This window comes from Heterodontus francisci, chromosome 43, assembly GCF_036365525.1.
Source record: "Heterodontus francisci isolate sHetFra1 chromosome 43, sHetFra1.hap1, whole genome shotgun sequence".
Lineage (NCBI taxonomy): Eukaryota > Metazoa > Chordata > Chondrichthyes > Heterodontiformes > Heterodontidae > Heterodontus > Heterodontus francisci.
The window spans coordinates 26608456-26624130 of record NC_090413.1 but is presented as its reverse complement, the minus strand read 5'-3'; the positions used below and the strand labels follow the sequence as shown (position 1 = coordinate 26624130).

Here is a 15675-nt window from a genome sequence, read left to right as displayed (position 1 = left end):
TCAGACAATTTGCATACCCCGTTTTGATTGGTTGAGAAAGCCGGATTTATTATTGGTAGAATAATTATTAAGTAGGCCCTTGATGCTGACTCTCGATTGGCTGTCGATGCTGTCCATCACGCCCTGGCAATGATCCCGCCCCCGAGAGGGGACGTTCCCCTGAGCCGAAGCCCGGGGAGCCGGCTATTGAGCTGCCGCCGAGCCGGGTCGATGCCGCTGGGCCGCTGGAAGAAGGCCGCTCCGCTGGTGGAGAACGATGAGGCGGATGCGGCGTCCAGGGAGCGCTGGCTGGAGCGGGAGGCGGCCGGCGAGCCGGGGTCCGGGCCCGTCACCACCCGCCCCGTGATTCGGCCGCGCCTCGTCTTCCACACGCAGCTGGCGCACGGCAGCGCCACCGGCCGCGTGGAGGGATTCTGCAACGTCCGGGAGCTGTACGCCAAGCTCGGGGAGGCGTTCGGCCTACACCCGTCAGAGGTTAGAGTTGGGGGGCAGGCAGGGTGGGAGGTGTGGAGGGGGGCGGGGCGAGGGAGCAGCAGGTACAGTGTTGCACTATGGGAGGAGGGCATTCGAGGTGGAAGGGCCAAGGTGGCACTCTGGGTGAGGGGCACCTGGGAGGGCAAGGGGCATCACCCTGGTGGTATGTAAGGTGGAAGGGCTGGGGGAGGAATGACACACTGGGGGATGGGCAAGGGGGAGGGCACTCTGGGGGAGGGGTAAGGGGGCACCCTAGGGGAATGAGAAGGGGGCACTCTGGGGGGGGGGGCAACTTGAGGGTTGAACAAAGGGGGGATGTGGTGTGAGGTTGTACTGTGGGGGAAGGGCACCCGAGATGCAAGGGCATGGGGGTGCACGCTTGAGGGAAGGTGGCACCTTGGAGGGGTGAGGTTGGCACCTGGGGGGGCAAGGGTAGCAATGGGGCGGTGGGGCACCCTGCAGGAGGAGCAAAGATGGTGCCCTGAGAAGGGGCGTGTGGTACCTGGACGGAGGGTATACTGATGGGGTGAGATGAAATAGAGTGGATGAGGCTCGTGTGAAGCAGAAACACTAGTATGGACTAGTTGGGCGAATGGCTTGTTTTGGTGCTGTGTTTATTTAAAGTCTGTATTGCTGCCTTGACAATGTACTACAGCTGCTGCATCTTAATAACTACATTTAAAAAAAAGTTTCCATTCAGAAATCTAGGTGACGTGATAAAGCCCATATAGTGCCAGATCGAGGCACATGGACCCGATCAGTTCTGAAGAAATGATTTGTGGTGTTGGGTTTTCAAATTGTAGGAAGACCGAGAGAGCTCAGGGTTTTAACACACACACATCTTAAAAGTCCCAGGGAAAGAAGGAGTTACTCCACGAGACAGTATAAATGAGCCTCTATTTCAAAAGCAGTGAGGATGGCAGGAGGAAAAGGAAGAGTTTCTCAGATGATGTATCTGGAGCTTGGGGTAACTTAAGAAATAGGAGCAGGAGTAGGCCATATGCTTCTTTGAGCTATTTATAAGGTTCGTGGCTGATCATCTACCACCCTACTCTCGATTCCCCTCGTGTACAAAAGTCTGTCAATCTTGGTCTTAAATATGCTCAATGACAGAGCATCCTCTACTTTTTTATTAGAATTAGAACATTACAGCGCAGTACAGGCCCTTCGGCCCTCGATGTTGCGCCGACCTGTGAAACCATCTGACCTACATTATTCCATTTTCATCCATATGTCTATCCAATGACCACTTAAATGCCCTTAAAGTTGACGAGTCTACTACTGTTGCAGGCAGGGCGTTCCACGCCCCTACTACTCTGTGTAAAGAAACTACCTCTCACATCTGTCCTATATCTATCACCCCTCAACTTAAAGCTATGTCCCCTCGTGTTTGCCATCACCATCCGAGGAAAAAGACTCTCACTATCCACCCTGTCCAACCCTCTGATTATCTTATATGTCTCTATTAAGTCACCTCTCCTCCTCCTTCTCTCCAACGAAAACAACCTCAAGTCCCTCAGCCTTTCCTCGTAAGACCTTCCCTCCATACCAGGCAACATCCTAGTAAATCTCCTCTGCACCCTTTCCATAGCTTCCACGTCCTTCCTATAATGCGGTGACCAGCACTGCACGCAATACTCCAGGTGCGGTCTCACCAGAGTTTTGTACAGCTGCAGCATGACATCGTGGCTCCGAAACTCGATCCCCCTACTAATAAAAGCTAACACACCATATGCCTTCTTAACAGCCCTATTAACCTGGGTAGCAACCTTCAGGGATTTATGCACCTGGACACCAAGATCTCTCTGTTTATCTACACTACCAAGAATCTTCCCATTAGCCCAGTACTCTGCATTCCTGTTACTCCTTCCAAAGTGAATCACCTCGCACTTTTCCGCATTAAACTCCATTTGCCATCTCTCAGCCCAGCTCTGCAGCCTATCTATGTCCCTCTGTACCCTACAACATCCTTCGGCACTATCCACAACTCCACCGACCTTAGTGTCATCTGCAAATTTGCTAACCCACCCTTCTACACCCTCTTCCAGGTCATTTATAAAAATGACTGTTCTGGGGTAAGAGAATTCTGAAGATTCACAACACTTTGAGTGAAGAAATTGCTCCTCATCTCAGTCCTAAGGGGCCGACCCCTTATCCTGAGATAATGTTCCTGGTTCTAGGCTCGCCATCCAGGGGAAACTGCCTCTCAGCATCAATCCTGCAAGGGAGAAGGGCTTGTCCAGAAGAATGATGTCACAGCATCATCAATGTAAATGGAAGGGTTGCTGTTTGGATATCAGTGGAATTCAGCCTCAAACCAGCCTGCCAAAGCAACATTTTTAAATGGGACATTCTTGTGGGAATGTTGGTTTGGATATCCTGGCCCTGCAAAAACTGAGTGTGGAGACATGCTCACTCTTCACGACAAATGCAACATGACTTCCAAAATTATGAGGAAAGATGAAAAAATAATTCTGAACTTCCAGAATCGGATTGGAGAACATGCCTTGTGCCTGTTGAGTGAAAGGGCTGCAGATCAAAACTGCCTCAGGTGCAAGTGAGCTGTGTTGATCTTTTTCGCAACAAGTGAGAGAGCAAACCTTTAGATTTGACTATCCCAAGAGAGCAAGAGGAACAACAACCGCATCTCCCAAAAAACATTGCACCAACCTGGGATGTAAAGTGGGTGACAACCTGCTGTGCCAGACTTCCAGTGGATTGAGTGCTAGTTTGAATTATTTGGGTTTTTTGCCTGTTTGAACAAGTAGCTGTAATCTATACACTGAAAATAGATCCGTTATTAGGAACAGTCTTACTGGATCTTGCTGCAGCGTAGCATGTAGTGCTCCATCTTGCTGCCTTCACAACAACAACTTGTACTTATACAGCACCTTTTGTGTAGTAAAATATCCCAGGGTGCTTCACAGGAGTGATCATCAAATAAAGATTGGCACTGAGGCATATGAGGAATTAGGACAATTTGGTCAAATAGGTAGGTTTTATGGAGCATATGAAGGGAGGAGGGGAGAGAGTGTGAGAGAAGGTTAGGGAGGGATATCAGAGTTCAGGGTCTTAGCAACTGAAGGCAAGGCTGTCAATGATGAAGTGATGACAATCAGGGATGTGTGAGAGAATTGGAGGAGCGCAGGGATTTTGGTTGTAGGATGTTGCGATCTGTATCATCTAGCTATGAAGTTTTCTTGGAATCCTGTTCATTCTTTTACTTTTTTCTATCGTTTACTATATGTCAGATCTGACTTACTGATCTGATCTATTTTTCCACTGAAGCTGATATTGGCCAATGACACTCTTTATACATTTATTTCTGGTTGTTGGCTGAGCTCGCACAGTGTGTTTATTCAGTGAGGCAGTTTGCAAGGCTGCTGCTTATTCTGGAGTGCAGCTGCTGTACTGTGGCACTGAGTGTCTTTTCAGAGATGCGGCAGAGGAGATTAAAATCCTAAGGGAAAGCTGGTAAGAAACACACAAACAACAGTGGAGTTGGTCCGCAGATTAGATACTGATCAACAGAACAATTGCTTGTATCCTTGGTTTATCCGGGGGTTGTGAATTTCGGCAGTGACATTGCTGGGGCTGCTACAATGGTCTCAGTTCCTGGACTAGACAGGGGCAAATGGTGTGGGGATCCCATGCTGAATAGGAACTCAGGTTGAATGGGGATGTGTTGATTAACGTGGCTTGTATTCCTTGGGAGTCTCAAAGGTTGAGGGGTAATCTAATTGAGTTGTTTTACATGATAATTGAATTTGTTCATGTAGAGTTAATAGAGGGAAACTATTTTCTCTGGTGGGAGTAATCCAGAACAAGGGGGCAGACCTTAAGATTAGAGCTAAGCTGCTCAGGAGTGGAATCAGGAAGCATTTCTTCACACAAAGGGTAGTGGAAATCTGGAACACACTCTGTCAAAAAGCTGTGGATGCCCTGGGTTGGTTAAAATTGTCAAGACAAAGATAGGCTTTTAAGTTTGTCCTGGTTGTATACTACAGTAGAGGATCCACAGAAGGCGAAATTATTTACAGCTTGAACATACTCGAGCAACAAGGAGTCTACTACAATGATGCTACCGCCAAATAACTTGCGGGCAGGTTGAGGTTTGCACATGGACTAGTTGGGCAAGTACCAGAGATTGTCCCGGTGCTCTGGAACCATTTCCCAAAAATATCTTCAGGTGGGAAGGGGAAAATGATGAGGAAAAGGAACGAAAGAAAAATGAGAGGATTGACTCTTGGTGAGCACAATCTGTAAGAACGTGCATTTATGTAGCTCCTTTCATGTCCTCAGGGCCTCTTGAAACACTTCCCAGCGGGTGAATAACTTCTGCAGTGCAGTTAGAGGCAAATATGCCTGGAGTTTTGTTGGTCCTGATCATTTATTTTTTGGAAAGGGGTTGGTGGGGGGGCGGGGGGTTGTGGAGCCAAAACAAAAGCCAAAATAAAAACTGTTTGAGGAAAGATTTGTGCAACGTGGGTAAATTGAGAGTTTTGTGCTACTGAATAAACCCCAGTAACGTTTACTTTGGAGTAAGATCTCGTTGAGTTTAGTTCAGTGGATAACTATTTGCTTGAGGAGGGAGAGTTGGTTTCTGGACAAGAAATGCACCAAAGATGGTGCTGTGTTATGGGGAGGGGTGAGGTGGTTATTTTGGTGACACCAGCACTCTCAACAGACTTTCAGCAGTTAGTGTTTTGAAGATTCCTTTTGGAATAGGAATCCTGCTCCACCTCGTGCAGTTGTGGGTCAGGGACCATGTGTTCTTTGTGCTCCATCCCAGAGGATCAGCATCAAGACATTTTAAACGTTTATATCATCATTTACTTTGGATTCCTGAAGCTTACTGTGGGTGTGACCACTCCCACCTCTGCTGCTGCTAAACTTGTTTTGTTCTGGCAGACTCTTAACTCAGATGTGCTCAGCCCTGTATTTAATATGAAAATCTGCCAGGTTCACAATACTAGGACTAGGAGACCATTCAACCCCTTGAGCCTGTTCCGCCATTCAATTAGATCTTGGCTGATCCTTTATTTTACAAAGTGACTCCTGACAGCACAGCCCAGCGCTGACGTTCATCAGAGCACTCCCAGCTTCGCACATGTGCAGATTGGACTCTTGCCATCCGTATGATGCTGTGCATGCGCAGCCTACATCAGCACCTGACTCGTAGGACTAATTTGCGCATGCGCGCGAAAAAGTCATCCCGTCCTGCAACGCCTGCTCACCACCCCTCCTATCCTAGCCACTTGTCCCCCCTCAGCCACTCGCTCCCCACTTCAACCCCCACCCCCCCCCCCCCCCACTGACCTGTTGGCCACTTGCTCCCCGCTTCGCCACTTCTCCCCCTGCTCTGCCTCTGCTCCCCGCTCCCTCCCGCGGTTGCCATCTCTCTTCCCCGCATGGAGGGAGAGAGAGAGAGACAGGATAGGGAAGGGAGGGAGACTGCAAGCAGAAGGGAGTAGGGAGCTGAGCAGAGGGGGAGGAAGCAGCGAGGCGAGTGGGTGGGGAAGTGGCGAGTGGCTGGGGGGAGGGGGGGTGGAGAAGTGGCAAGGTGGGGGTGGGGAGCGAGTGGTGAGCAGATGGGCGCAGGAGGCAGCGGCGAAGAGAAGCCCGGGAGCAGGGTATGGTTGGGGGGTGGGATGGAGGCGGCATTCGCATAACTGGGGATTTGAGCGTCATTTGATTTTGTGATAAATTGAGCAGCGCCATCTTTACTCCTGGCAGCTGCCTGAGTCGTCGCAGACAGTGACGCTTCAGTGCATGAGGCTGCATTTGCATATGTGCTAGTACTGTGCCACCTAGTGGTTGTGTTGTCAGCAAACGCAGTATTTATTTTAACTCCATCTCCCCACCTTGGTTCCATATCCCTTCAGAACATTGCCTAGAAATCTATCAATCTCAGTTTTGAAATTTTCTATTGACCCCCAGCCTCAACAGCTTTTTGCAGGGGTGAGGTCCAGATTTCCAATACCATTTGTGTGAAGAAATGCTTCCTGACATCACCGCTGAATGGCCTGGCTCTAATTTTGAGATTATAGCGACTTGTTCTGGACTCCCTTCATCAAATACACTGGAATCCAACTGAAAAGAACAGTATAGAAGCAGCCTTATAATCCCTGGGAGCCTTGGCGACGGAATGAAACAAATTAATGTTGTTTGATTGCCTCAAACCGCAAAGTTGTCAGTTCATGTCTCCCACATTCAGATGGCTGGCCTAATGTTGACCTTGGGTCGTCTTCTGTGGCTGTAAGTTTGGCTCGATCCCCACTCCTGAATTTAAGCACATCGTCTCAGCTGAACTAGAGAGCAGTGAACCATTTTGCAGGTGATGTTAAACTGAAGCCCTGCCTGCCCTCCTGGAGCAGGGGCGTTCTCCCCTTGTTTCGGTCTGTGTATCCCTCAGCCAGTACAAAATTGGATGTTGCATTTGCCTAGGCCAAATTGAGTAACTTCCAGTAATACTTCAGTGGCTGAGAGGGGCTTTGGGCCATGCTGATGGTTTTAAAGGTGCTGTATAATTACCCATTCTTACTTTGCTTTTCATCCCAGCGTTGACTTCAGTGTTGCAGCCTGGTGTGGGAGCTTTATCCTTTCCTTTATCCTTTGTACTAAACTTACTAAGGGGGCGTTGAGTGGGGAAACAATTCTGGAAAGCTAGATAAAGTATGTGGTTCATTAAAAGCTTGTAGTAAAAGTGAGCAAATCAGTTCATGTACTCTTTAAAATTATGCAAGGGTTCGATAGGGTAAACATAGAGATGCTTTCATTTGTGGGGAGAGACCAGAACTAGGGGCCATAAAGATAAGATAGTCACTAACAAATCCAATAACGAATTCAGGAGAAGCTTCTTCACCCCGAGAGTGATTTGGAATATGTAACTTGCTACCACAGGGAGTACTTAAGGTGAATAATACAGATGCATTTAAGGGGAAGCAGATAAACACGATGGAGAAAGCAATAGAGGAATATGCTGATAGGGTGAGACGAAGTAAGGTGAGAGGAGATTCGTGTGGAGCATAAAGACCAGCATGGACCTGTTGGGCTGAATGGCCTGTTTCTGGTCTGTAAATTCGTTTTGCTCGTATGGAGTACAATTTAACCAAAACCTCAGCCGGCCTGATGTAACCCCAGGATAGAAGGAGTCCTGCCCTGGCCTGTAGCGTCTCATATTAATCTCCTTTTTTTGTTGATTGATTTAATTTTCTCCCCCAGTTGTGGAGAAGTGTGCCCCCCTCCCCCCAAGACAATATCCTGCACAAGCATTTGGTCGCTATGATCCAGCCTAACCGTGCATGTCTTCCCATGTTACTCCACAGATCATGTTCTGCACTCTGAACACCCACAAAGTGGACATGGACAAACTGCTGGGTGGGCAGATTGGCCTCGAAGATTTCATCTTTGCTCACATCAAAGGGCAGAGGAAAGAAGTGGAGATCTACAAATCGGAAGATGCTTTGGGACTGACCATCACTGATAATGGCGCAGGCTATGCTTTTATCAAGGTAGGTCTTGGAGGCGTCTTTGAGTGAAGTAGTGGAGTTAGTGCACTGTCCTCTTGTCAGTTTAAGTCTCACATTGGAACGCAACCCAGAGTGATCAAATTAGCTATGTGTATGAAACCCATGGACTATGAGCTTGGGCATTTAGCTTCTAGTGTATGCAAATGTCCTCATTGTACAGCATTAATTGGGGTGGATAACTAGTTTATACCCACCTGTGGGTCTCCTGTTATTCAAGTAAGTTGGTGTCGCGCTCCTTTGTAGTAGTATTTTGCTGCTGAGGTGCAGCTGTGTTTGTTGTCTCATCTGAAAGGTGGCATCTTCGACAGTGCAGTACTCCCTCAGTACAGGGCTGGAAGTGTCGGCCTGGATCTTGTGCCCGTCTCTGAAGTGGGGCTTGAACCCACAACCTTCTGACTTCGGGCGAGAGTGCTACCAGCTGAGCCACAACTGACAGCAGGAGTGAATTCCCCAGCACTAACATTGATCATGGGAACCCACCCAGAGTTAGAGGGAGCAGTCATGCAGGTTTCACAGGCCTAACTGGTACTGATATTTCTGGGGCAGGGTTAGGAAGGGTGAAGCAGCCTTTTAGATTTAAAAAAAAAATAACACCGGAAACAGTAACTCTTCTCTAACCTGTCCCGAGGGGCTGTTAATATGTCTGAAGTGGATTTGCTACCTCCCATCCGATCCCGAAAGCCAAGGAAGGCTTCTTCCTTCTTCAGTCACAATTGAGAGGACACAGATTTAAGATAATTGGCAACGGAGTGAAGGAAGATGAGTTTTTTTTTAATGCAGTGAGTTGTTGTGATCTGGAATGTGCTCCCTGAAAGGGTAGTGGAAGTAGATTCAATAGTAACTTTCAAAAGGGCATAGGATAGATACTTGAAAAGAAAACATTTGCAGGGCTATGAGGAAAGAGCAGGGGAGTGGGACTAATTGGATGGCTCTTTCAAAGAGCCAGACCAGGGACAAATGGCCTTTTCAGTGTTTATATTCTATGAAATGCAAGTTAATCATCACCAGCCTAACTCAATGCTATGTCACAAGCACTACTAGTCACTAAGGCTGTTGCATTGAGAGAGGAGTCAAGCCACATATTTAAAACAAAAATATACCATGGGATTTGTTCAGCCGTGTATGTGGCTAGTTAGCTTCTTCTGAATGTAGCTGGCAGTTATCCAAATTCATAAATCTCGATAGCTGTCAGTCAGCTGTTCCAACAGTTTTGTTTCAGAGCTGTGTAGAGCTTCAGTCAAACTAGTTAGCTCCTTCAGTAATCACAGATACGTAGCCTTGGTTGTTGGGGCTGTCATGAGTTCTGCTTCTCTTCTGCTTCTGAGCACAGGGAGGCACAGAGTAGGTCCAGCAGCCAAAGAATCCTTCTCTGTTTGCTATCTTAGGCCACACTTAAGAGTATACAGGAGTTAAGGCTCACCTACGAGTTTAGTCTAAATTATGGCAGCCAAGATCTGTTTAGAATAACAATGCCTGTTCCTGGGCCAGTACATTTGCTTCTCCCAAACCTCAGCCATTGCTGCGTTGAATTTAGGAACTGTAAAAGGCCATTCAGCCGCTCGAGCCTGTTCCGCTATTCAATTAGATAATGGCTGACCCCTATCTTAACCCCATTTATCCTTTGATACCCTTACCCAACAAAGAAAATCTATAATCTCTGTCTTAAATTTCAGTTGACCCTCAGCATCCACAACCTTTTGGGGGAGTAAGTTTGGAACTGCCTCAAAATCTTTGTCTCAATGTTTGTTTGTCTCAATGTTTGTCTCAATGTGCTCTTCTACCACCCGTATCCTCTGAGTTTTAAAGAAGGGGGTCCAGTGCACTATCTTCCATGCTGAATCATTCGTCCTCTGCTTAAAATTGGAGAACTGTGCACCTGCCTCACCACCCCTCTTCCCTTCCAAGTACAATCCACAAGCTTTTTAAAACCCATTGCCTTGCCGCAACTTAATTTATCTCCTATTCTTTCCTACTTTGATGCTCTCCTGCATTGTAATCCCCGTCCCCTTCACCAGCTTTGAGTTGTGCCAGAGTGACTATCCCTGATTCACATAGCTCTTTTCTGTCTGCAGAAACTCACCTGGCCTCAGCTCACTTTCCCCCGGAGTGGAATTGCTGAGGTAATGCAGCTTGTGGTAAGGGGGGATTGCAAGAACAAGTAACAAGGATCGGACTTAACTGGGCTAGGGAGTCGATTGCCCAAATTGGTGGGAAATGACAGTGGATCATTATGTAGACGTAGAGTTGAACAGGATAGTTCAAATCTCAGCTGTTTCAGGCTGTTTGTAAATTGTGCAGTGATACTGCACTCTGGCACTAGATGGAGGTGTTATATATGAAACAAGATTATTACAAGAGGTTGGGTTGATGCCACCACCAGTGTTAGAGCTGCAGAGAACACATACTTCACCATAGTGTTAGAGGGTGCTAGACCTGTACCATACCCCACTGTTACACAGTGACAGACCTGTACCCACCAGTACTGTACTTCAGTGTTATACAGTGACAGACCTGTATCCACCAGTATTGTACCCCACTGTTACACAGTGACAGACCTGTATCCACCAGTATTGTACCCCACTGTTACACAGTGACAGACCTGTACCCACCGGTATTGTACCCCAGTGTTATACAGTGACAGACTTGTATCCACCAGTATTGTACCCCAGTGTTATACAGTGACAGACCTGTACCCACTGGTATTGTACCCCAGTGTTATACAGTGACAGACCTGTACCCACCAGTACTGTTCCCCAGTGTTATGCAGTGACAGACTTGTATCCACCAGTATTGTACCCCAGTGTTATACAGACAGACTTGTATCCACTAGTACTGTACCCCAGTGTTATACAGTGACAGACTTGTATCCACCAGTGTTGTACCCCAGTGTTATACAGTGACAGACTTGTATCCACCAGTGTTGTACCCCAGTGTTATACAGTGACAGACTTGTATCCACCAGTATTGTACCCCAGTGTTATACAGTGACAGACCTGTACCCACTGGTATTGTACCCCAGTGTTATACAGTGACAGACCTGTACCCACTAGTACTGTACCCCAGTGTTATACAGTGACAGACCTGTACCCACTGGTATTGTACCCCAGTGTTACACAGTGACAGACCTGTACCCACCGGTATTGTACCCCAGTGTTATACAGTGACAGACTTGTATCCACCAGTATTGTACCCCAGTGTTATACAGTGACAGACCTGTACCCACTGGTATTGTACCCCAGTGTTATACAGTGACAGACCTGTACCCACCAGTACTGTTCCCCAGTGTTATGCAGTGACAGACTTGTATCCACCAGTGTTGTACCCCAGTGTTATACAGTGACAGACTTGTATCCACCAGTGTTGTACCCCAGTGTTATACAGTGACAGACTTGTATCCACCAGTATTGTACCCCAGTGTTATACAGTGACAGACCTGTACCCACTGGTATTGTACCCCAGTGTTATACAGTGACAGACCTGTACCCACTAGTACTGTACCCCAGTGTTATACAGTGACAGACCTGTACCCACTGGTATTGTACCCCAGTGTTATACAGTGACAGACCTGTACCCACTAGTACTGTACCCCAGTGCTATACAGTGACAGACTTGTATCCACTAGTACTGTACCCCAGTGCGATACAGTGACAGACCTGTACCCACCAGTACTGTACCCCAGTGTTGTACAGTGACAGACCTGTACCCACCAGTACTGTACCCCAGTGTTGTACAGTGACAGACCTGTACCCACCAGTACTGTACCCCAGTGTTGTACAGTGACAGACCTGTACCCACCAGTACTGTACCCCAGTGTTGTACAGTGACAGACCTGTACCCACCAGTACGGTACCCCAGTGTTATACAGTGACAGACCTGTATCTTTACTCCCTACTTTTCTTTGAACTTCTGTTCATCTCTGTAGTGGATCTATGTATATCACTTGTACCTAGAGCGGCTATCGAGACATGCATAAGACTGTCCTTTTTTTTTTCAATCTCCCCTTTCCTCCATCATTTTGCTGCTGGTAAGAAGTCTTGAACTTCGCACAAAGGAGGCAAGAAGACATCCTCCACCTGACCCTGCCCCCCAACCGGATCCTCCTTTAAATACTGTGATTTAATTACCAGAGAATCAAGGAAGGCAGCCTCATTGACCAAATCCAGATGATCAAGGTTGGGGATCTGATTGAGTCGATCAATGGCCAGAGTGTCATCAGTTTTCGCCATTTCGAGGTTGCCAAGCTGCTGAAAGGGTTGGTGAAGGGACAGCTGTTCACACTTCGCCTCGTGGAGCCCCTGAAGGCTTTCGGTGAGTGAGTGACCCTGTTGTGTAGTTAGAACGGTGCTGGATTAGTGGCTTACCCTGTTTCCCTGTGTTAAACCCAGATACCTTTCTGAACTGGAGGCTAAATCACTGAAAGTATTTAAAGAGGAGGTAGATAGATTTTTGAAATATCGGGGAGTTGAGGGCTATGAGGAGCTGGCACGAGAGAGGGGTTGAGGCCTGGGGCAGATCAGCCATGATCTTATTGAGTGGTGGGACAGGCTTGAGGGGCCAAATGGCCTACACCCGCTCCTAGTTCTGATGTTCTTATGACAAATCTTGGGGGCTGCCTCTCTGTCTGTCTTGTCTAGGATTTTCTTCTAACCCTGAGCCCCATAAACATCCATTTAATGTCAATTCGATAAAATGGTAAGAATTTTTAGTAACTGCAAAACACTCTTTGGTCCAACCATCCATTCCCCTTCCGTACATCTGTTCACTTTCTCATCAAACCCCTTTCTCTCTTTTTATAGTCAGAGTTTTACAGCACAGAAACAGGCCCAACGCACCTACGCCGACCATCAAGCACCCGTCCTAACTAATCCCATTTCCCCACACTTGACCCGTAGCCTTGTTTGCTATGGCGTTTCAGGTGCTCATCCAACTACTTCTTGAATGTCGTGAGTGTTCCTGCCTCTATCACCCCTTCAGGCAGTGTGTTCCAGATTCCAGCCACCTTCTGGGTGAAAAAGTTCCACCTCAACTCTCCTCTAAACCTTCTGCCCATTACCTTAAATCTATGCCCCCCTAATTATTGACACCTCCGCTAAGGGAAAAAGTTTCTTCCTATCTATCCTATCAATGCCCCTCATAATTTTGTATACCTCAATCAGGTCCCATATATGTTTAGAAACATGTCTAATTATCTTGAACCCAGCGTCCACGTCAACATCTTTTCGCAACATTTAATTCCACAGCTCCATTACCTTTTGTGTGAAACAGTTCTGACTTCTGTTCATCATCCTAAGTTCCGAGATTTCAGAATAGGCCATTCGGCCCAGCTGGTCAATGCTGGTATTTATGCTCCACAAGAGCCTCCTCCCATCCTCCTTCATCTCTTTTCCCCCCCCACCCCACCCCACCCCAATCAACATAACCTTCTGCTCTTCCTCGCGTGTATCTAGCTTTCCTGAAATGTTGACTGTTGTGCTTCTTGCAATACAACAGTGACTACACTTCAAAAGTACTTCATTGATTGTAAAGCACTTTGGGATGTTCTGGGATCATGAACGGCACTACAGAAATGGAAGCCAGTCTTCCTTTCCTGGGAAAAAACTCCACTGAGGAAAGCTCTGGTTGTTTCTGCAAACTCGAAGTTTGACATAGAACACCATCCCATCTGCTAAAGAGCTTCTCACTTCTATCACACTAGTGAAATTCTGTGGCACCACCCAGGACCAGAGGGACGATGAGCTGTTTTATAATGGATGGAGCGTTCAATCATATACTTCCCAAAGTGGAGCTTTATTCTTTACCCAGAGACTGGTGAGCATGTGGAACTCTTTACCACAATGAGGAGTTGAGGTGAACAGCAGGAGATGGCAGACTGTAAGTTGTAAGTGTGATTTGCTCCTGGATCCAAAAATGTTTATATTTACCTCTGGAAGTCCAATATGACAGGAAAATCTGCAAATTCCCATGTACTTGGTTCTAGAAAATGTGCTTCTTTATTTCTGAAGCCAATTCTGTGTAGCATTACTACAGACTGACCAGTAGGTGTCAGCACTGTACAAGTAGAGCAGACAACAGCTCTCTGGGAGGAAAAACTGCCTCCTTCATTAAGCAAAAGTGATTAAGGTTTCATTGGCTTATAATCAGGCTTTCAAGATTTCTCTTGTTTCAGTAACAACAACTTATATTTACATAGCATCTTTAATCAGGTAAAACATTCCAATGCACTTCACTGGAGCGATGATCATACCAAATTTGACTCCAAGCTACATAAGATATTAGGACAGTCAACCAAAAGCTTGGTCAAAGAGGTAGGTTTTAAGGACTGTATCCAAGGAGGAGAGAGAGGTCGAGATGCAGAGAGGTTTAGGGAGGGAATTCCAGAACTTAGGGTCCCGGTATCTGAAGGCATGGGTGCCAGTGATGGAACAGTTAAAATTGGAGATGTGCAAGTGGCTGGAATTGGAAGAGTGCAGAGGCTCTGAAACATGGTGAGAGCACACGCTGAAGTATCAATGTATGGAGTCATTAACTGGAGAGACTGTGCTCTGTCCCTCTGATCCGTATGCACCCATTACGTCCCTAATAATAGCTGAGCTATGGGTAGGGGAGTGTCGTGTTCTCACTTGCCATTCGTCATTCCCCACACAGCATGTTTCAGGTCTTTGCTAAGTCTTTGTTCGAGCACGTGAAACAGAGGGCAGGCTGTTTGACTGTAGATGGTATCTTTGCCCAAGGCCCACTCGTGTGCACTATTTAGTGAGAATCACTGCATACCAGTGGGATGAAGAGGAAGAGTAAAGCATTTTGATGACTGACAACAGAACCTCTACACTTGCCAGTGGCTCAGTTTGGTAAACTTCATATGTAGTTAAACCCATAAAGAAAGAATTTTCATTTCTGTAGTGCCTTTCACAACTGTGGGATGTCCCAGAGTGCTTCCCAGCCAATTAAGTACTTTTTTGTAGTTCGTGATTGTTGTAATGTAGAGAAAATTTCAATTAACCCATGCAAACCAGTCAGCTGACACTTGCCTAACATTGTGTCATCAGAGTTACAGTTGGTCTTGCTTTAGAGTGGGGACATTTGTCTAGTGTGTTCTGCTGTTAGATATGACCTAATTATCACAACTGAATCTCAGACTTGAGCAAGTTATTGAAAATTGCAGTGACTCTCCTACAATCTGCAAAAAATAGGTTTGAATCATGTCCAAACTTGCCCATCATCCTTCTGCTTGCTGAACTACATTGACTCCCAGTCCTGCAGCGCCTCGATTTTAAAATTCTCATCTTTGTTGAATCTCTCCATGACCCCTATCTCTGTACATCCTACTGCCCGAAAGCCCTTTGAGATCTCTGCCCTCCTCCAATTCCTCTTTTGCATTCCCAGTTATCATCACTCCACCATTAGTGGCTGATCCTTCAGCTGCCTGAGCCCTAAGCTCTGGAATTCCCTCACTGCACCTCTCCACCTTTTAAGGCACTCTCTGAAACCTACATCTCACCTGTCCTAATATCATGTAATGTGACTGTGTCAAATTTTATTTGATGTTTTTGAAGCATGTTAGGACAGTTTTTAATTAATGTAAGTAAAGTGCAAGAATCTTTCTTGGCAGCGTTCCCCTTTCACAAACCAACTGTTGCATCCCATAGCGACCCAGCATCATTCTACCCCA

At 46.8% G+C, this 15675-nt stretch overlaps 1 protein-coding gene across 1 annotated transcript in view; it reads left to right on the top strand.

The window, feature by feature from the left end:
* Window positions 1-133: 133 nt before the first annotated feature.
* LOC137355746 (PDZ domain-containing protein GIPC1-like) overlaps window positions 134-15675 on the top strand; it is a 32268-nt gene continuing 16726 nt past the window's right edge. The window contains exons 1-3 of the mRNA XM_068021226.1: window positions 134-474; window positions 7803-7988; window positions 12134-12314. Of these exons, the coding sequence (XP_067877327.1) occupies window positions 211-474; window positions 7803-7988; window positions 12134-12314 (631 nt within the window). The 5' untranslated portion in view covers window positions 134-210. The remainder of the gene's footprint in view (window positions 475-7802; window positions 7989-12133; window positions 12315-15675) is intronic.